Consider the following 21,017-nt stretch of genomic DNA (forward strand, 5'->3'; position numbering starts at 1 on the left):
CATTAGAAGGTTCTTCACTCGAAGGTGAATAGGCTCCAAAGGGCAGTGGTCACAGCACAGAGTTGCTGGAGTTCAGGGAGCATTTGGACAATGCTTTCAGACATACAGTCTCAGTTTGGGTGGTCCTGTGTGGAGCCAGAGTTGGACTGAATGATCCCTGTGGGTTCCTTCCAGCCTGGGACATTCCCTGATTCTATGAACCTTAAAAAATGCTAATGAAGCAAACACAGGTAAGGTAAGATCATGTCTGAAAGTCTTCAAATACCTATGCAAAACCTGATTTGTTGAAGTAGCAAAATTAAGAGATAAACCTTTGCAATTTTTCTTAAAGGGTAAAGATTTTCCCCAATAGTAGACAATGTAAATTTTAACTGACATTGTTTACTCAGGTTTTATGCATATTACTTTACTTCTCAGTGCTTTCATACACTGGGTAAAATAAAACTCACAAAGGGTAATGTGATCCTAGAAATCACCCAAAAAAGGATTAATGTTAATACAAACATAACTCTAGTTTTTAACAAAGACAGAGAAATGACATTAACTTATATGTTATAAGGAAAGGCATGTATTTAGAAATAAGCCAATTCAACTGATGACAGTAGCATTAAAAAAAAAAAATAAAATAAGGTATTTTAAATAACCATCTAGCGCTCCAAAGGAGCAATTGAATCTTACTACATTAAACATTTGACATGGCTTTTATACTGTTTTCAAAACATCTAAATTAGTTACCCGGTGCCACACATGTTGCTGTTATTAGATATCGTTTACATAGCATTGTAAATTTACACTGTATTCAATAGAAGTTGAGCTAGGCCCATTCCCAACCCAAGAGAAGTTGTAAAAATATTCCCAAATATACAACTACACGGTGGGTCCATTAAAAAAGCAAAAGAGTTTTCAAGCTCTAGTAAAACAGCTTGTTTTCTAAAAAGCTCTGAAAAGAGGAATTGTACTCACTAAGAATCTTGTAGCACTAAGGATTCGGGTGAAAAAAAAATTAGAAAAGGTAAATGATGAAAGAAAACCTATGAGAATGGACACAGACTGCAGACGTGGCCTCCTCAGCTAACTGATGGGTCTATTCAACTGAAAAGGGATATACTTCAGATTAAATTATCCACTACTGGTACTGCTCCAGGCTAACTGCACAACTACAATTGCAGGAGAAAAAGGACATTTAAAACAGTCACATGGAATGTGTACCGAGAAACAGCAGTGTAGCACAAAGAATCCATCAAGGAGACAGCATAACACAGTTACCAGTCCAAGCTGCAAAGGTCTATTTTATTGAGCTGATAACTTGCGCATCCTGAGATTTCAGAAGCTCAGGAAACTTCCTGTTTTGCAAGGAAAGTAATAAGCACAGAGCAGAGGAGGTGGAGGACAGGGTAGGTGCAGGGAAGACTGCTACACAGAAAGCAGCATTTTCATTATTACCTTTATATACATGTAACCTACCCAGGAATTTTCACAGTGTAATGAAGCAATGTTTCCACGGATGCAAAAATGGAAGGGGGTGGAAAACAAAATTAACTGGGCAAATTATTCTATGGATATATGTGGTACTTCAGCACACTGGAAATCTGATTAATGTAAACTACAGCTTCCCCTGAAAAATATCCTGTAGCATTAGAATCACTTTTCAAACACGACATCCACTTTATTACAGAGGGAGACGAGGAGGGAAAAATAATGTTGTGGCATAATAACTTCATAGATAGTAATAATTTTATCTGACTCTTATTGTACAACATCTGCAGCTGCCTCTTTCCTTAGGGGAGCACAAACATTGGTTTTCTATTTACTGACATTTTATGCAGATTGTAACTTATTTTGGATTACTACATACAATTTCCACCTGTAGCAGTAATTCCAAAAACCTAGGAAAATTTAGAACAGGTTCAAGGTAGGGAGAGGATGGAGAAAAAGGAGCACAGAAAAATTACTTATGTTTCAAACAGATATTCTTGCTTGAGTAAAGCAAAATAAAATATTGCAGGAGATTCATACTGGTGAGATCAGTTAACGTTCATCTGCTTAACTTACTGCTTTTCAAACTGATTTTGAATAAAAATCAGTGTTATGTTTACAGATGTTATGGCTCAAGAGCAAAACACACAGTAGTAAATAACAGCACTAACATTTTTGTCTCTGTAGTAAGAGTTTGGCTGTGAATGTGGCACTATTTCAGCTGTTCCTTCTTCTAAAGTAGCCAGCTGCACAGCAGTTCACTGACAAAAGAATCGAAATCATAGGATCATTCGTAGGTCACTCTGAATGCCTCCAATTTATTTCCATGAAACTACAGCAGGTTCAAAAAGAACAAGAACACAATTTGACACAGTACATTCTCAGGTACAAAAAACTATCTGTCTACATAGTCAGTACAATTAGCTATGAATTTTCTCCAGCTACAAACAAGAGCCTGCATGCTACTATCACTCCATCATAAAAAGCCACAAGATTGATCAGGCATGATCTGCCCTCAGTGAAGTAGTGCTGGTTGTCTCAGATCACCTTGTCACCTTACACATGTACATTAGAATACCTTCCTGAAGGATCTGTTCCATGCTCTTCCCAGGTCACCCACCTATAGATCCCTGTGTCTTCCTTACTCCCTTTCTTCAAAATGGGAGTGATGTTTCCCTTTTCTTAGACACAAGGGACTTTGCCTGACAGCTATGATGTTTGAATACAATGGAGAGTGTCTCAGCAACCACACCAGCCAATTCCTTTGGGACCTGGGGATGCACGTCATCAGGCCCCACAGACATTTAGTTTAGCCCCAAGACACGCTTAGTTTTATGAAGTGGTCTCTGACTTGTTCTGCTCTTACAGTGTGAATGATTTTGCTTACCCAGCTCCTACTCAGATGTTCAGGGATGTAAGAGGTGGAAAGCCTGGCTGCCAGTGAAGACTGAGACAAAGAACTTGTTGAGTACCTTAGCCTTCTCTATATCTGTTGTTGCCAGTTCTCACTTGTAATTTATTGGACAGGGTTCACTCTCTTTTGCCTTTTTCTTCTGACCAACGTACCTGTAGAACCCCCTATTGTTCTTTTTCACATTCCTTTCCAAGTTGCCCTTCCATCTGTGCTTTGGCTTTTCTGATCTCATTTCTGCATGTATGGACAACATCCTTATATTCTTTTCAGGCCACATGTACCTGCTTTAAGTCAATTCTTCTGTTCAGCACAGAATCTAGAGGACTAGACTGAAAACCCTTTTGAACTTCATGCCTTATCTCTAATGCAGTTGATCCTTTCAGAGTAAGCCATTCATTCATAATAAAAATCTGGCAGTTGAAAGTAAGATGGCTACTAAATTTTTCTGCTTTCTGGGGCCTTTTATGAGCTTTTAAGTGATACTGCTAGAAAATAGGAGAAATAAACTATTGTTGGAAAAGGAAAATGAGAAGGAAATACTGTCCCTAGTGACTGGAATCCTCTGTATTTTTATGTAAAAGGTAGCTTTTGTTTTAAGAATAGCTTCGCTGCTAAGTAGTGTAGATATCTGCAAGACAAGAATTGTAGTCCAGCTTTTCTGCCTTCTAAAACAGCAGTGTAATAACAGTTAACTGTCTGGTCACTGGGGATAATGCATAAAACCAGAAAAAAATCTGCTTTTCAAGATTGTATTTGCAGTGTTGGCAGTTAGTAAAGCTGTGTTCTGATTTGTGCATTGAGCAGATTTGGTATGTAAGTCACCAAGGAGAACACAACGAATAAAAGTATTTCCTTTTTTACAGTTGATTATACTTTTTGGTTCATAAAAAAAGTACACTTTATCATCCAACTTCACTGTTATTTTAAATATCTCCTAACTATAGGGACTTAAATTTTTTCCAATACACAAGTTTGGACAGATACAGTTTATCCTAGAAAAATATGCTGTGGATGACAACATGGGGAATATGAAAACTATACATTCCCAGTATTGGAAGAGCTGACAGGATCAGTTATCTTTTGGTGTTTTCACCATCCTATTGTCTCTGTAAGGTAGAGAAATGTTACTGCTTCTGTTCAGAGGTAAAAAGTACAGCTCAGATTCCAAGGAACCTAGGCAAAAAAAGGGATTAAAAGCTGTTTCTCAATTAAATGTCTTGGCTTTTTCTTGCAGGTTCAGTCACATCCTCATACTCATTAGAATAGCCATTGTGTACTAAGACTGGCAACACATTCATTTTATCCAAAGAATAAAAACAGAACAAAGGCTAAGAGTTTACATAATGGTAGCATCTTGTCATCACAGGTGACATGCCTTCCTGCCTACTTTGCCTTTTCAGGAGCCCATACATGTGGGGCTCTGGAACTCAAGGGCCAAGTAAATGAGGATGTGGTGGAAGATCCAGCCAGGAGATTATCTAGGATGAGGCAGTCATCTCCCGTCCTCAAGACTGCCTCTGTCAAAAAGGAAAGAAGGGAAACTCCTTCTGAGAGGAACAGAGGGCCCCTACATGCTGGTCAGACTCTACCTGTAGGGAAGAGCGCTGCCTCCCTGATGCCTGGGTGAGGGACGTTACCAGGAGACTCCTTAGTTTGGTTTGCCCCTCTGATTCTTGTCCCTTACTGAACCCACCTGTTCAGGGTGGCAGCAATGAAGTCACTGAGAGAAGACTGAGGGCTATCACAGAGGACTTCATGAGATTGAGCAGTTGGTGGATGGAGAGGGAGTACAAGTTGTATTTTACTCTGTCCCTTCAGTGGCAGGGAAGGATACTGAGAGGACCAGGAAAACCCATCTGATAAATACGTGGCTGAGAGACTGATGCCTCCGCAGCAATCTTGGCTTTTTCAACTGTGGGGCAATTTACTCAGCTCCTGGGCTGATGGCTGCTGATGGGATCCACCAAGGCCATAGGTGGAAAAGAATTCTGGCCCAGGAGCTGTCTGGGCTCATTGACAGTGCTTAAAGAGGGGAAGGGGTGATAGCAATTCTGCCCATGACAAGGTGTAGGATAGCATTGCTAAGTTAGAGGAACAAGGTGCAAGCAGAGGCCCTCAACATTCTGCATCTTATGATGAATGTACTGGGCAGCAAGCTATCAGGGCTCATTACCACGGCTTTAAAATAGATCTGACAGAGGAAGGGGATGTACTGCTGAGTAACAGAGGAGAGTTGGGGAACACTGTTGTTTTAGGATGCAGTGGTGGAAAACCCCAGATTTTTTCCAGAGGATTCTGGGAGGGCTTCTCAAAGACAGTAATGCTGCCAAAAGCCCAGCTGAAGTGCCTCTGTACCAATGCATGCAGCATGGGAAATTGGAAACCATGGTACAATTGGAGAACTACAGTCTTATTGCTGTCATGTAAACATGGTGGCATGATTTGCATAACTGGAATACCATGACTGAGGGCTGTGACCTTTATAGGTGAGATATGCGAGGCAGGAGAGGTGGGGGAGTTGCCCTTTATGTTAAGAAGTGGATAGGCTTGGAAGAACTGCCCCTGAGAAACAGCCATGAACAGATAGAAAGCTTGTGTGTTAAAATTAGGGGACAGGACCAAAAAAGGACAGCTAGTGGTCGGAGTCTACTACAGGCAGCCTGATAAAGGGGAGCCTGTTGATGAAGCCTTCTTGCTTCAGCTGCAAGAGGCATCATGCTCTCGGGCATGATGGGAGATTTCAACCACCTGGACACTTGCTGGGAAAACAATATGGCAAGCTGTAAATAGTCCTTGAGACTCCTGTTGTCCATTTTGGACAGACCCAATAGAGGTGAAGCACTGGTGGACCTGGCGCACACCAGTTTGGAAGAGATTATAAAAGAAGTTAAGATTGGAGGCAGCCTGGTTGAGTTTGTGATCTTGAGGAATGTGAGCTGGGCAAAGAGTGGAGACAGGACTCTTTTTAAAAATTACTTTTTAAGGAATTGTTAGAAGAGATCTCCTGGGAAACTGTCCTTTGGGACAAAGGAACAGAATAGAGCTGGCAGCACTTTAAGGATGTCTTTCTGAGAGTGCAAGAACTCCCCATCCCCCAGAATAACAAATCAGGCACAGGAGGCAGAAACCAGCATGTCTTTGCATGGATCTGCTGTCTGATTGAGAGATAAAAAGGAAAAGTATTAGCAGTGGAAGTGGGGATTGTTGGCCTAGGAACAACACAGGGATGCAGTCTGGGTAGGCAGGGATGGAGTCAGGAAAGCCAAGGTGCAGCTAGAATTGAACTTGGCAAGAGATGTGAAAAACAACAAGATGAGATTCTTTAGATACATTGGGCAGAAGAGACAAGTGAAGGTGAGCGTACCCTTCTAGTAAATGGAAATGAAGGGCTGGCCTCTTCAGACATAGCCTTGTTTTGATGATATAACTTGGCACTAGTCTGTAGCTTTCTAACTGATTGGATAGCCCACTCCATGCTGAGTTTTTCAACAGAATAAATCTCTCAGGAACTTTCACCAGGTTTTAATAATATAGACCTTAAATTCAGCTCAGTAAAACTCTAATGAAGGTGAGAGATATGCATCGAGAAGGAAATTAGCTAGCTATCTTGCTATTAAGATTCATGGAGTCTTTTGCCTCTGAAGCAGAAGGGCAGGGTACCCGGCAACATGGACAAATGTAAAGGTTATGTACAGGCAGTGCAGAACACCATTGGCAGTTCAAGCACAGCTTTCAAACAGTGAAAAATCCCTACAACTATTGAAGATTTCTCTGCAAACATGAGAGGGAATGGATGAAACGGGAGTAGGACCCGGTTTTAAAATAACAAATAAAATAAAGCTTACTCAAACTGCTTTATTCAATGCTAATAACTTCAGATATTCTTCCCAATAAGGACTATTTTGCTGCAGTCTTTGGACATGTAGAAATGTAATCCAGAGCTGTACACTAAATGCTATTGCAAATGTATGCAGATATCAGCAGTAAACACTACAAAACTGAAAACATAAATAGAAAGCCTCTACTTAAAATTGCTACTAAATGTTAGTTAAGATGGTTGGGAAGGTACAGATACCAGAGCTCTAAACACTGAAGTCAGCTACAGATCCTTTGCTGGAGGACTTGTACTCTTATCTCAGAAAGTATAAGACTGTACTGAAACCACAGGATTTGACATGATTTCAGAATATGTATTAACAAAACTATTGGAGAAGCTCTTTGCTTGTCTGACAGCAGGGGCTGAAGATCAGTGGAAGAAAATAAATTTTAAAATAAACATGCTCTGAACTTTAAAAGAGAATAAGATTCTCTTTGCAAACAAACTGTGTCCATTGATATGAAAAGAGTTTACTGCACTTATCATGGAGACAGGGATGAGAAAGCCATGCGGAAGGCAGAATAAAATGGAGAAAGCAAGAAAAACATTTTGCCAGGGATTACCTCCTTATATGGCTCTGTGCACACATGGGTTAGGTGGTATAACAAAGAAGAATAAAACGAACAGGATGTAAAAGAGAATTTGTAAGAGAAAAAACAAAGGCAAAGCTCCAGATAATGCTCTGGAGAAGAAGGACATACAATAATACAGAGTATGAATAGCAGACAGACTGAAAAAGCAGTGCACAGATGCAGAAGGAAAAGTAGAACCACAAATATTTATTCTCTTAGATCAACTGATACATCAGTTTTCCACGTCCTGTGTTGAACAAGATTGCCAGCCCCTCATATCAGATTCTTCTTACAGAATGTTATTAAGTGTGGCACAGTGGAGACCCTATTCTGCAGGCAGCTTTGGGGGATAACACTAATAAGAGTACTGCCATTTTTAAATGAATTTCAAACAAAGACTTTCTGAGTTCTGAAACAAGTTGGCAATGATTATGACTGCCAATGGACTCCATGGCCAGACAGCCAGCAGGCTGCAAAAATAATCTAACCCTGTAACATAAAAGGACTTCTTTAATCTAAAAACAAACAAACAAACAAACAAATCATAAAGCTTACCTATTAGAGCAGAGCTCCCTGGACTGATAGTCATTTTTGTTCCTGAAGGAGAGGTCAGCACTGAAGGAGGGTTGGTCCCAATGCTGGAAAGCACTGCTGTCAAATTTTCTAGGTAAGGAAGGGGTCGTGGAGGCTCTGGTAACAGATTAGGATACTGAAGTGATGAGCAACACCATAGCAGAAAACATCTTAAGGACATAAGAAAAACCACCACTACAGACTGCTGTGCTAGTGGCCATGCTGCAACATAATTTCAAATAGCAAAAAGCAACTTTGGGCAACTACTAAATGCGTGCTTTACCTGATATTAGATAAAACACAAGAGAAAGTATTAAAACAGCATCTTGATCCATATGACTACAAAACAAGAGAAAAATCTGTCTAAAGGCTACCATTGCATTCTGTTTGACTGTACTTTTTCAAATGTAATGAGTGTATCAGGAGATACAGCAGCTTGGAAGAAAGAACAAATTTATACACAATAGAAACCACATAAATGTCCATGGTAGTCAGTGCAAAACTTTTTAATGTCTGCTACAAACTGGATCAAGCCTTGATTAAATACAGTTAGAACCCTGCCAAATCCTGTGGTATACTTAGGCAGAGCTCCAAAGGACTAAAAGCTCAAAGAGCTCAAGAAGATCACTCTACACTGAGAATTGAAGGATTTTGTCATTCCAGTAGCTATAACACTATTTAAAAAATTGACTGTGTTGCCTACCATTCCCAATTTTTTTTTGTCATAGAAGTTACAGAATATTTAAGTGAATAATGGCCTCACTGCTTTTCAACAAGACCACAGCACAAACAGAGCAAGATTTCTGCTGCTGAGCACATTCAACATCAGAGTGATGAGTTGTGGATGTCTGAACAATTTCTTTCCATCAAGAAACTAAAAATATGAATTACCTGAAAGCATAAGCAGGTTGCATAACTCAGAGTAACTTTGCATCTTTAAAAACTATGGCATTTATAAAGATTAGAAAAGAATTTAATTTAATTCATATAGGAATTCTGATCTATAATCTGAAACCTAGCTGATCTTTTTTTTTCCAGAATTTTTCAGACTGAGTTTCTAGAGGCCAGTCTGGATTCAAAGTGAAATCCTATGAATACTATTAAAGGAGTTTTACAGTTACCTGTGAAACTGCCAGAAAACTCACCTTAAAACTGTAAGCTACCTCATCTGCAGGACCTATGCTCACTCTAGTCACAAAAGACAAGCGCTGCACTGGGTACTTAACGATTTTGTACTGGTTGCATGGAGTAGGTTTCAGAGTTTGTTACTTCACATGTGCAATGTACATCAAATGTATGCATTTACATGTCTGGTTGGATCATTCATCAGGGAGAGATGACAGAGATGAGTTACTAGGAAAGAAAGCCCTTTCTCACACATTCAGTTATCGCCAGATAACACATCTACCCATACTTCACAGCTGACATTGTCTTTTCAAATCACCAAGAATGGCTTTATGCTTGTTATTTAAAACTCAAGAAAAAGTAAACTTCATCCTTTACTGAACTTGGGAAGTGCTTTTCAAAAGTGCACTGTGTTTATGCACCTGTTTGGTATAAAATGGATCAGTACCACACAGCTATGTACAAGAAATGCTGCTCATTGAAGCAGAACATAGCAAAACAAGCCGCATCATTCTCATTTCAAGAGAATCACTTAATTAATAAATCATTTTCTTCACCATCAAGTGTGAAATAATGAAACTGAATATCTCTGCCCTGGAAGGGGTAGTCCTTTGCTGCTATGTCATTCCCTCTTTTCACGTCCTCTGATTAATTCTGAAGGCTAATTAGGCCATCAGCTATATTCCTATAGCTTCACAAGCAAAATACCCTGTACTTACCAAGAACCAACAGCTGGGAGCTTTCAGTTACCTCCCCACGTAGATTGGCTGCCCTGCAGGAATATAACCCCTGATCCGACAGAGAAACATTTGCAATTAGCAGCAACCCATCGTGCAGGTGGTGAGCAGGGGACAGCTTGACCTTATTTTTAAACCAAGTAACTTCCGCTTCAGGAACACCTGGAAAAACATTGACAACACATAACACGTATAAGACACAGAGGTTGCTGAAGTGTCAGACAAAATGTTTAAGATAGAGCCATTAAAATAAGCTTTTAACATGACTTTCAACTGACATTTTTTGCAGCTCCAAACTGTCTAGTCAACTTTATCATTGTCTTCATTTTTAATACTCTAAAGTTGTAAAAGTAAACTCTGAACTCATCACTCTTAAAAGCAAGTCAGTATTGGATGATAACAAAGCCTAGTATCTAGCCTAGCATCTTGTCTCCAACAGCAGACATAAGCTAGTGCCTCAGGAAGACTAAGAGGAGGACAAGTATGCTTCCTGCTATTGCTCTTCCAGCCTCCAGCTACTTTCAGCTTAGGAACTTCCTCAGCCAGAAGGCATTTCTGTGCATTTAGGAACCCTCCATAGATTGCTCTTCTATGAATTCTTCCAATCTTCCTTTCTGAACTAAGGCAAACAATTAGCATTTACATCTTCAGAAATACAGTTTCACTTGTCTAGCCAGGAGTGTCCAGACAACAAATTTTTGCAGATTCATAACCCACTACAGGAAAAATTGCTTTCTTTAATGTGCTTTGATCTAAGGCTCATCTCTATTGGGCACCGTTTTGGAGGAAAGTACTCTGACACAAGCTAGCAAGACTGCTGATCTTGAAGTGAAAAGTATTTCCTCAGTATAGGGATAACTCCCTCAATCTACATGCGTACTAGATTGGGCAATTCAGTGTAAACAACTGGTTTACATTAACAGAACTGGAAATTTTAGTAGGTGGGATAGATATGTGGAGTAGTGCCTGGAAGGAAACATTTACTTTATGGACCCATGGCTGTGAGGAACTAACCGCATTAACTGCTGGAGCAGCTTCCCATCTGCAGCATCTTCCATAAGTAGGAGGCACTTAAGCTCTTTTACATGAATGTGTAGTTTCTTCGTGTTTACTGTAGAGTAAGGGCATACTTACAGGCAGCTATTCTTAAGTATATGTTGCCCACCTAAATCTTTTCCTGCCTTATTTACAGCAACACATTCTTCTGTGCACTGTCAGTATCTTACTGGTTGTACATCCACATCACTAATCAAAAGCCAATCTCTTTGTCACTTCTGTGGCTCTGGCACTGGGTCTGGCACCAGAAATACTTTTGTCTGTGCTCACTATGAATGACACCCATTTGTCTGCATTTGTAGTGACTGGATGATTGGAGGTTCCTCACTAAGCATGTGCAGATGGAAGTGGGAAAGAGAGGTTTTTCCCTGTTCTTCCACATCAAAGCATTCCGGCCTTTTTTCCACCTCTCCCAGAATTACCTGTGGACTCTGCCAAGACATCTGGAATGAGTACATCTGAGCTTGGTAGTCAGGAAGGTCTGAAGGGCAGAGAGTCTCATCCACATTCAGAAAGTAGCAGGAAATAAGTTGTAAAAAACTGCAGAATTTTTCTCACCTTTGTCTGAGGGTGCATAACACAAACCAATCCGGACTCTTCAAAGGTATTAATCATTTCTGTCTGTGATGCGGTTTTCCAAATGCTTACCCTTGTTTATGGTTCTGTAATACAACTTTTTAAAAAGGCTGGTCTGTTGGCCTGTTTCTGAACTCTCAGCTGGGAAAGGACCAGAACACAGCTCTCCATCTGGTTGCTACTCTTTGACCTATGTGGCATGGGTGGGCCGACCACCACTTAAAATCATGCTCTGATTTATTCCAGAGCATCCAGGCAGAGTTCTCAGGAGAGTTCAGACAACTGCTAGATAGCAAACAACACCAAACCTTGAGTTTTTTTCAAGCCCATGTGTTTATTGCGTTTCCACTGCATGCAAAGGAAGTTTAAGAGGTGTGTTCTAGAGAGACAAGAAAAGAAAATGGAAACTCTTCCAGTTCTGCAGCCTGAGTTGGAAAAACACTCATATCCCAGCACTCCTCCTCACAGTGCCACACTAGAGAAGGGATGAATCACTCTTTCTCGCAATTTGAACTTGTTATGGTGCAAAGTTTCATATTATAACTGTTGACAAACTTTGGCACAGAAGTATAATGAATCAGTACCAGGTTTATAAAACTTAGATTTCTTCAGTTCAACCCAGAGCTTTTCTTTTTTTCCAACTTGAAGATTTGGGGAAAGATTTTATGTGCTTGAAAATAAAGGAAAGTAAGTGGAAACAGTGGAAAAACAAGGGGGATGAAGAGTGCTGCGAGGTGTAAAGTAGGAGGGAAAGGGACAATGAAAACTCAAGAGAACAGTCCTCAGGATCAGAGACTTAAAGTAAATAAATCAAGTCAGAGAGACAGAAAAATTAATCTGAGAGACAGCCGCTCAGATAATCTTAATACAGAAAGGCAGGTTCTTCTTGTATTTACTACTCTAGAAGAACCAATAAGGGGTTAAGAGTAAAGGCCAATGTATTTTTGTCCAGTTTATGAAAGATGCAGTATACTTACATGATGTCTATCACCTCTAAAATAACCCTTCTCTGACTGCCAAAGAGTTTTCTTCCTCTGTCTTTAAAGTGAAGCTCCTATGCTAAACAAAGATGACTTGAAATCAACCTGTACCATCTTCCTACAGTGTGGTTTAAAGAATATAAGGGAGCAGCAGACTCATTTTCCATTGTGCTTCCATCTCTGATAACATATAAGCCTCAACTATTTCAAGACAAGAATTGGAGGCAGCCAGCAAAGGCACAAGTAAATACGTTTTTACAGTGCATTGCCACAAGGGGTAGCAAGAGCATTTCAATCATTTATGTTGGGTAATGGTAAACAAGAGAGGACAGAAGGCTGAGTGCATCTGCTTTGCAGAAATAATCACAGAGACTGAAAGCCTGAGAGATGCCAGATGGAAACAAGCCTCACTTTGCTGGGCAAGTAAGATATTACACAGTTAATAATTTCTCAATATTTATTTTTCTTCAGCTTTTCCTTCCATCACTATACACACATACAGCACAGCAAGGGCTACCTGGAGTATGCATCAAGTAGAAACATCCTTATCAATCAGGATGATTCTATTAAAACATGACCTTCTGGGGAAAGGAATAATGACACACGGATCTAGCAGTGATAACTTCCTGCAACAGCATTATGACATATATTAGATTCTAGCACAGTTGAGGAACAAATATGGACCATAAAGCAAGGAAAGAACTGGAAAAATACAGCTTCCAGCATATAGATGAAACAGAGAAGAAATAGGAGAGATGAAAAACCTGAAGGATACACAGAGAAGGATTTTAAATCACTCTTGAAAATCTGTTCTGACTCAACAAAGCTAATGATACATGACACTTTACAGATTTGTGCCTCTATTAGAAGTTTTATAGCTTGAAGGATACCATGGAGAAATGCTCTAAGAATAAGATTTTTTTAAACAGAATTCTCTTTTCACATCTAATTCCACTGTCAATAACAACTAGGGCCTGGCTGATTGAAGTTTCTGGTATCCAAGTGAGAATTTCCATGCCTTAAGTGTTGAAGTCAACAAAAAGCTTCCTAATGACACTGGTATGATCCAAATTGCTCCTGCATCCTATATGGAAGAAAGACTGACTATTGCATTTGAATTACTCCAGTAACACAGTTGCTTTATGAAAACTAGGGAAAATTCTAAAGCTGGAGGTCAGGCAGCTGCAGAGTTGCCTGTGATGACAACTCTGATGGGTGCACTGTTAGAGCCTGAGTTTTGGAGAAGTCTGAGCTTTACCACAATCATTTTCAACAGAATAGCAGGAATTAGAAGGGACCTCAAGATACCACTGAGTTATGTCTTAAAAATAACATTTCGCCTCCATAGGTGAAGAGGCAAAATCATGATAAATACAACAAGACTGATTTTTCAAGCTTGGAGAAAACCACACCATTTTCCTTATATAACGAGAAAAGAGTTTAAGTCCAAGATAATTCAGATCAGAGGCAAACTAATCTGATAATTTTTCTTTCTCTTGATTTACAACTAATATCTAGATCTCAGTCCAGAACATAGATTTTAACAATGCGTATGCCATTCATAAGAAGTTAAAGAGCAATACAAAATTTTTCCCTGCACTCTGGTAATGCTCATTGTCAGTGCAAGTGGCCATGCAGAGATGGCAAGAAAAAACATTAAACTTAAAATAACAGAATAATAGAATAAAAGAGACACAGAATAGGCTGGGTTGAAAAGGATCACAATGATCATCCAGTTTCAACCCCCCTGCTATGTGCAGGGTCACCAACCACCAGACCAGGCTGCCCAGAGCCACATCCAGCCTGGCCTTGAATGCCTCCAGGGATGGGGCATCCACAACCTCCTTGGGCAACCTGTTCCAGTGTGTCACCACCCTCTGGCTGAAAAACTTCCTCCTAATATGTGAACTAAATCTCCCCTGTCTCAGATTAAAAGCATTCCCCCTTGTCCTATCACTATCCACGCTCGTAAGCAGCCGTCCCCCCTCCTGTTTATGCCCTCCCTTCAAGTACTGGAAGGTCACAGTGAGGTCTCCCTGGAGCCTTCTCTTCTCCAGGCTAAACAATCCCAGTTCCCTCAACCTTTCTTCATAGGAGAGGTGCTCCAGCTCTCCTGATCATCTCAGTGGCCCTCCTCTAGATCCGTTCCAAAAGCTCCATGTCTTTCTTGTGCTGGGGGCCCCAGGCCGGATGCAGTACTCTAGATGGGGCCTCATGAGAGCTGAGTAGATGGGGACAATCAGCTCCCTCTCCCTGCTGGCCATCTCTTTTTTAATGCAGCCAAAACCACACTTGGCCTTCAGGCTGCAAGCACACACTGCTGGCTCATGTCCAGCTTCTCGTCCACCAGGACCCCCAAGTTCTTCTCCGCAGGGCTGATCAAGCAGATCTCCCGCATTGGAAAAATGATCCTGTACTTTTATTTCATCACTGAAAGAAATGAACGCTTCGAGACCTAGACTGCTTGCACAGTTATCATGCATACTTTGCTGAAGAAGGGATTCTCAGACACTCCTTGGACATAAGAATGTGGGTAATGGTGTTTTTGGCAGCACCTGAAGAAGGAAAACTCACAACCACTCTGTAAAGTAAGCAGAAAGTGCAAAGAATCACAGAATCACAGAATGGCCAGGGTTGGAAGGGACCTCAAGGACCATGAATCTCCAACCCCCCTGCCTCATGCAGGGCCACCAACCTCCACATTTAATGCTAGACCAGGCTGCCCAAGGCCCCATCTAATCTGGCCTTGAACACCTCCAGGGATGGGGCATCTACAACCTCTCTGGGCAGCCTGTTCCAACACCTCACCACTCTCTCTGTAAAGAACTTCCCCCTGACATCCAACCTAAATCTTCCCTCCCTCAACTTAAAACCATTTCCCCTCGTCCTGCTGTTATCTACCCTTTCAAAGAATTGATTCCCCTCCTGTTTGTTGGCTCCCTATAAGTACTGAAATGCTGCAATGAGGTCACCCCGCAGCCTTCTCTTCTCCAGGCTGAACAAGCCCAGCTTCCTCAGCCTGTCTTCATAGGGGAGGTGCTCCAGTGCCCTGATCATCTTCATGGCCCTCCTCTGGACCCTCTCCAAAAGTTCCCTGTCTTTCTTGTACTGGGGGCTCCACACTTGGACGCAGTTCTCCATATGGGGCCTCACAAGAGCAGAATAGAGAGGAACAATCACCTCTCTGTCCCTGCTGGCCACCCCTCTTCTGATGGAGCCCAGGATACCATCTGCTTTCTGAGCCGCAAGGGCACACCGTTGGCTCATGTTAAGTTTTTCATCTATCAAGACCCCCAGGTCCTTCTCCACAGGGCTGCTCTCAAGGACCACTCCTTCCAGTCTGTATGGATGCCTGGGATTCTTCTGGCCCAAGTGCAAAACTCTGCACTTTGCCGTGTTGAACCTCATTAAGTTCACCCGGGCCCACCTTTCTAGCCTCTCGAGGTCCCTCTGAATGGCATCCCTTCCTTCAACTGTGTCAACCGCACCACTCAGCTTGGAGCCATAAAGAAAGCAGGACATTTGTAAGTTTGTAGTGCAGATACTTATTTGCTATCATCTGAAGTAGATGCTAGATGAGAAAGTAAAGCAAGAAACGTCATGCAGTCATACATAGCAGATGTTTGTGCAACACTGAGCACAGCTCCCTTTGTGTTTTGTAAGCTGCTTCCTTCTCCTCTTTCTGACTGTATTATACATGAAAGTGTAATGAATTAAGGATCTGACGCTGGGTCTTTAGACATTTACCAGGTCTCTCAGTGTACTTGAAGAGTCCAATCAATGAGGAAATGAGTTGGACTTTTTTCTATATTCTCCCCAAACACTCTCAACAGGTAAGAAGGCCAATCTGTTTTGTTGCAACTACAATAAGCTGTGTAATTCTGACGAAGAGACTTGCCATTCTGCCCCAGACTGATTTTCTTAAGAATCTTTCTACACTGTTCTTGATGGAATTGTTAAGAAGGAGGGCAACTTCTATGCTAGGAGTTACTGGAAGCAGAAAAATTTGTCTGAGTCCTACAAAGACCTTGTGATTTAACACAGCTTGCGTTGCACCCAGAGACAAATTTAGCAAAGAACTGCATAACCGAAAGCATAGCACACAAGACCAAGTCATTTCTCACCTGCAACCTGGCAGCTAATGGTAACATTTGTTCTTTGGATTGTTTTCACTGTGCTTCCAATATCAGCAGTGACAGCAGGCAATTCAGTGTTGATCACAGTAGCTCTTGATGCCTTTATTAGTGGTTTTCCTGTATAAAAGAAGGACCACGGTTTAGCAGACTCAGCATACTGAACCAGAGGCCAGATGGTCAGTACACTTTATGAAAACAGCTGCACAGGACAGGATGGATAAGGGACAATGCTGGAGTATGAGCCCACCTACTCTTTAAAATATAAAAGCATTGAATTCCATCAGAAAATCTGTTCTGAGAGAGGGAAAAAAGAGAAAGAATAGTGCAAAGGAAGAAGAGCGTTAAAGCCATGCGGACAATGTGAGAACCAGCTGAATCAATAAACATCAGTACAAATGGAAATGTAATAAGATGTTTGCCTGATGCTGCAACTAGAATATCACCATTTGCCAAAGGCCAAACATAGGATGACAAAGAATCTTGAGAGGTGACTAATGTTCCCTTAGCAGTGCAGACGATGTAGAGAAACACATAAGCTGTTTCTACACATCAATCATGTTTTCTTTAACTTATGATGAAAGAGTGGGATTGGGAAGACTTGACCATAAATGAAAAGTTTTCTCATAATAATAAGTTGAGAAAGCTCATCTCTATCAGATAACTAGTTTTGCTTTATCTAAAGCTGTTAGTGAATGTTTTAATCACTATTTATCTTCAACAAAGATACTTGCCTCATATGCAACAAACCAATCAGATTGTTTTCAATGCGCTTTCAAAATTGATGACTGTGAACAAGTGCGTCAAGGCTTTCCCACACTATTTATTGTACCTGTCTATATGGAGTTTGCTATGGAACCACAAACCATCAGCAGTTCTAGTGGTCTTCTGCAACTTATACTGAAAGGGAATTGTAGAGGCATGCCACTATGACACAAAACAGTTCAGAGACACTCAGGTTCACCTTAGAGAGAAGGGAATACAGCAGTAGAGGTGGCATACTTATGTTAAGGCAGCCCTCCGTTCCAACCAAAATGCTCTGCAGACAAGACGAGACTTGACACCAAGTTGTCCAGAAGTACTGATCTGCCTGGGAGTAGGAAGGCCCTGAACAGGGATCTGGACAGGCTGGACAGCTGGGCTGGGGTCAATGGTTTGAAGTTCAGTAAGACCAAGTGCTGGATTCCACATATTTGCCTCAACAGCCCATGCAATGCTACAATCTTGGAGCAGAGTTGCTGGAAGACTGTGTAGAAGAAATGTACCTGTGGGTGTTGGTTGACATTTGGCTGAACATAAGCCACCAGTGCGCCCAGGTGGCCAAGAAAGTCAATGGCATTCTGGCTTGTATCAGAAATAGTGCTGCCAGCAGGATCAGGGAAGTGATCATCCCTCTGAACTCAGCCCTGGTGAGGCTGTACCTTGAGTACTGCATTCAGTTTTGGGCCCCTCACTTCAAAAAAGACACTGAGGCCCTATATTGTGTTCAGAGAAGGGCAACAAAGCTGGTGAAGAGTCTGGAGCATAAACTTTATGAGAAATGGCTGAGGGAGCTGTGATTGTTCAGTCTGGAGGAGAGGAGGCTCAGGGGTGACACTGCTCTCTACAACTAGCTGAAGAGAGGTGCCATGTAACTGTGATAGGACTAAAGGAAATAGCCTCAAGTTGAACCAGAGGATATTCACAGAATCACAGAATCACAGAATGGCCAGGGTTGGAAGGGACCTCAAGGATCATGAATCTCCAACCCCCCTGCCACATGCAGGGCCACCAACCTTCCCACCTAATGCTAGACCAGGCTGCCCAGGGCCCCATCTAATCTGGCCTTGAACACCTCCAGGGATGGGGCATCTACAACCTCTCTGGGCAGCCTGTTCCAACACCTCACCACTTTCTCTGTAAAGAACTTCTCCCTGACATCCAACCTAAATCTTCCCTCCCTCAACTTAAAACCATTTTGCCTTGTCTGGCAGTTATCTACCCTTTCAAAGAGTTGATTCCCCTCCTGTTTGTTGGCTCCCTTTAGGTACTGAAAGGCTGCAATGAAGTCACCCCACAGCCTTCTCTTCTCCAGGCTGAACAAGCCCAGCTTCCTCAGCCTGTCTTCATAGGGGAGGTGCTCCAGTGCCCTGATCATCTCTATGGCTCTCCTCTGGACCCTCTCCAACAGCTCCCTGTCTTTCTTGTAGTGGGGGCTCCACACTTGGACGCAGTACTCCAGATGGGGCCTCACAAGAGCAGAATAGAGAGGAACAATCACCTCCCTGTCCCTGCTGGCCACCCCTCTTCTGATGGAGCCCAGGATATCATTTGCCTTCCAAGCCACAAGGGCACACTGGTGGCTCATGTTAAGTTTTTCATCTATCAAGACCCCCAGGTCCTTCTCCATAGGGCTGCTCTCAAGGACCACTCCTTCCAGTCTGTAGGGATGCCTGGGATTCCTCCGGCCCAAGTGCAAAACTCTGCACTTTGCCGTGTTGAACCTCATTAAGTTCACCCAGGCCCACCTTTCTAGCCTCTCGAGGTCCCTCTGAATGGCATCCCTTCCTTCAACCGTGTTGACCGCACCACTCAGCCTGGTGTCATCAGCAAACTTGCTGAGGGTGCACTTGATTCCATCATCGATGTCATTGATAAAGATGTTAAAGAGCACCGGTCCCAAGACAGACCCCTAGGGGACACCACCTGTTACCGGCCTCCACCTGGACATAGAGCCATTGATGACCACCCTCTGTCTGTGGATTCAGGTTGGATGTTAGGAAAAACTGCTTATGCAAAAGACTGGCCAGGTGCTGGAATGGGCTTTGCAGAGAGGTGGTGGAGTCACTGACCTTGGAGGTATTCAAGAATCATTTAGATGCTGTACTGAGGGACATGGTTCAGCGGGAAATATTGATGATGTGTGAACAGTTGGACTGGATGATCTTGGAGGTCTTATTTAATCTTGGTCATTCTGTGATTCTATGATTCTGTGTTGGCAGAATGGGCATAGTATGACAACACTGCTTTAAATGGTATAGGGTTGGGGTGTTTTCATCTCAGTGCTGTATTTTCAGATGAAACATAGAATCATAGAATCATTAAGGATGGAAAAGAAATTGTTGTTCACTTGTTCCTAGTATATCATTGCAGTACCTTAGCAGCAACACCAATGCCCTGATGTCCTGGCTTCAACAAAGCTATTCCTGATCTGCAATAGTGCAAAAAGATCAGTTTCTTGTTTTGTCTATATGTAATAAATAGCTCTTTCTTTTCTGCCTTGAGTGATTCTGATGTTTTCCTTCTATGGGACAGAAGGCAGCCTCTTTCTGGTTGGCTTACTAATTGCGAGAACTTCAGTGCTATCTGTAGCTGCATACTTAGATTTTCTTCATGTTTGTCCAATTTGAAATTCTGTGTTTGGCGTAAAAAACCATATGTGTATATACAGTGGAGACCTCCAACTGTTTCCCCATTCTGGAGTGGGCACAATGAAATGGGCAAGTATGAAAAGTTAATTAGCTTTCTAGCATTGCTAATATTTTTTCCTTTTGTCTTTGTGACAAGTAGGATCTTGCTTCTTTGCAATCTGTCTTGTCACAGTCCTTAACTGCAACTCTCATTTATCCCTTTGTCTTTACTCAATAGCTTCTAATTCATGTTTGCTGCTGTGTTCCTGGTACTCCAATCCTGATGTGGTTGTGAGGCTGCTGACAATGCCTAATAACCTGCTTTTTTAGAAGCTGCATTTATGCACTACTTCCATTTTTTTCCTGTCTTTTATTTGTGTGGGGCTTCCCTAGCACTGCCATCTAAACTAACAAAGATTATTTAGTCTTTAGTAGAACTGAACTGTTACTAGTGAAATATAAACTCAGAAATTAATATTTTGTTAACCAGCAATGGAGAGCGTTAGTCATGTTTTTGCCACAATACAGGGCATGATCTGACATGGGGCTAGTTCTCCTGCATTAGTATTTTGCAAGTTTCCTAAACTTGTATCTGAATAAGTTCTTGAGTCTGTCAAACTTGAAAAGACCAGCAACAGGTTTAAAACAAAGCATACAAATTGGACAGCTCGGAATGCGCTGCTTGTAATTGAGAATAAAGAGGATAAGCACTGTTTTGAGAATGCCCTTCCAACTTAGCAAGTGAGAAAAAGCATCGATCTCTCGTAGAAACGCAGATCTCATGAACTGTCTGTGAAAGTAGGATTGTGACTCAGGGTTTTGTTTTTACAACTAAGTAACTCTGTCAATTCACTTTCCCCACCCATCTTCCAGACCCATCTGTTCCCCAGCAAACTATTTCTGTTCAGAATCACACAAGTGGCAGGGACCACTGTGCTATCAAAATAAGTGAATTATTACCTGCTAGAGTGACAGCAATGGACACAGAGTCAGATCCCAGAGCATTAGATGCGTTGCAAGCATAGAAACCCACATCAGCTTCCACAGGTGCTAGAATCTGCAAGGAGTCATCAGGCTGAAGTAGCATCCTAGAGTAAAGCAGAAAGGAG

At 41.8% G+C, this 21,017-nt stretch overlaps 1 protein-coding gene across 2 annotated transcripts in view; it reads right to left on the bottom strand.

The window, feature by feature from the left end:
- The window catches only part of ADAMTSL1 (ADAMTS like 1), a 413,510-nt gene that overhangs the window by 18,573 nt on the left and 373,920 nt on the right, over positions 1 to 21,017 (bottom strand). For both annotated transcript variants that reach the window (XM_090131351.1, XM_090131350.1), the window contains 4 exons: positions 20,869 to 20,996; positions 16,511 to 16,639; positions 9,757 to 9,936; positions 7,895 to 8,029 (listed from right to left, as the gene is read on the bottom strand). In XM_090131351.1, coding sequence (XP_089987477.1) covers positions 7,895 to 8,029; positions 9,757 to 9,936; positions 16,511 to 16,639; positions 20,869 to 20,996 — 572 coding nt within the window. The remainder of the gene's footprint in view (positions 1 to 7,894; positions 8,030 to 9,756; positions 9,937 to 16,510; positions 16,640 to 20,868; positions 20,997 to 21,017) is intronic.

The sequence above is a fragment of the Phasianus colchicus genome, chromosome Z (assembly GCF_987193195.1).
Source record: "Phasianus colchicus chromosome Z, bPhaCol1.hap1.1, whole genome shotgun sequence".
Classification (NCBI taxonomy): domain Eukaryota; kingdom Metazoa; phylum Chordata; class Aves; order Galliformes; family Phasianidae; genus Phasianus; species Phasianus colchicus.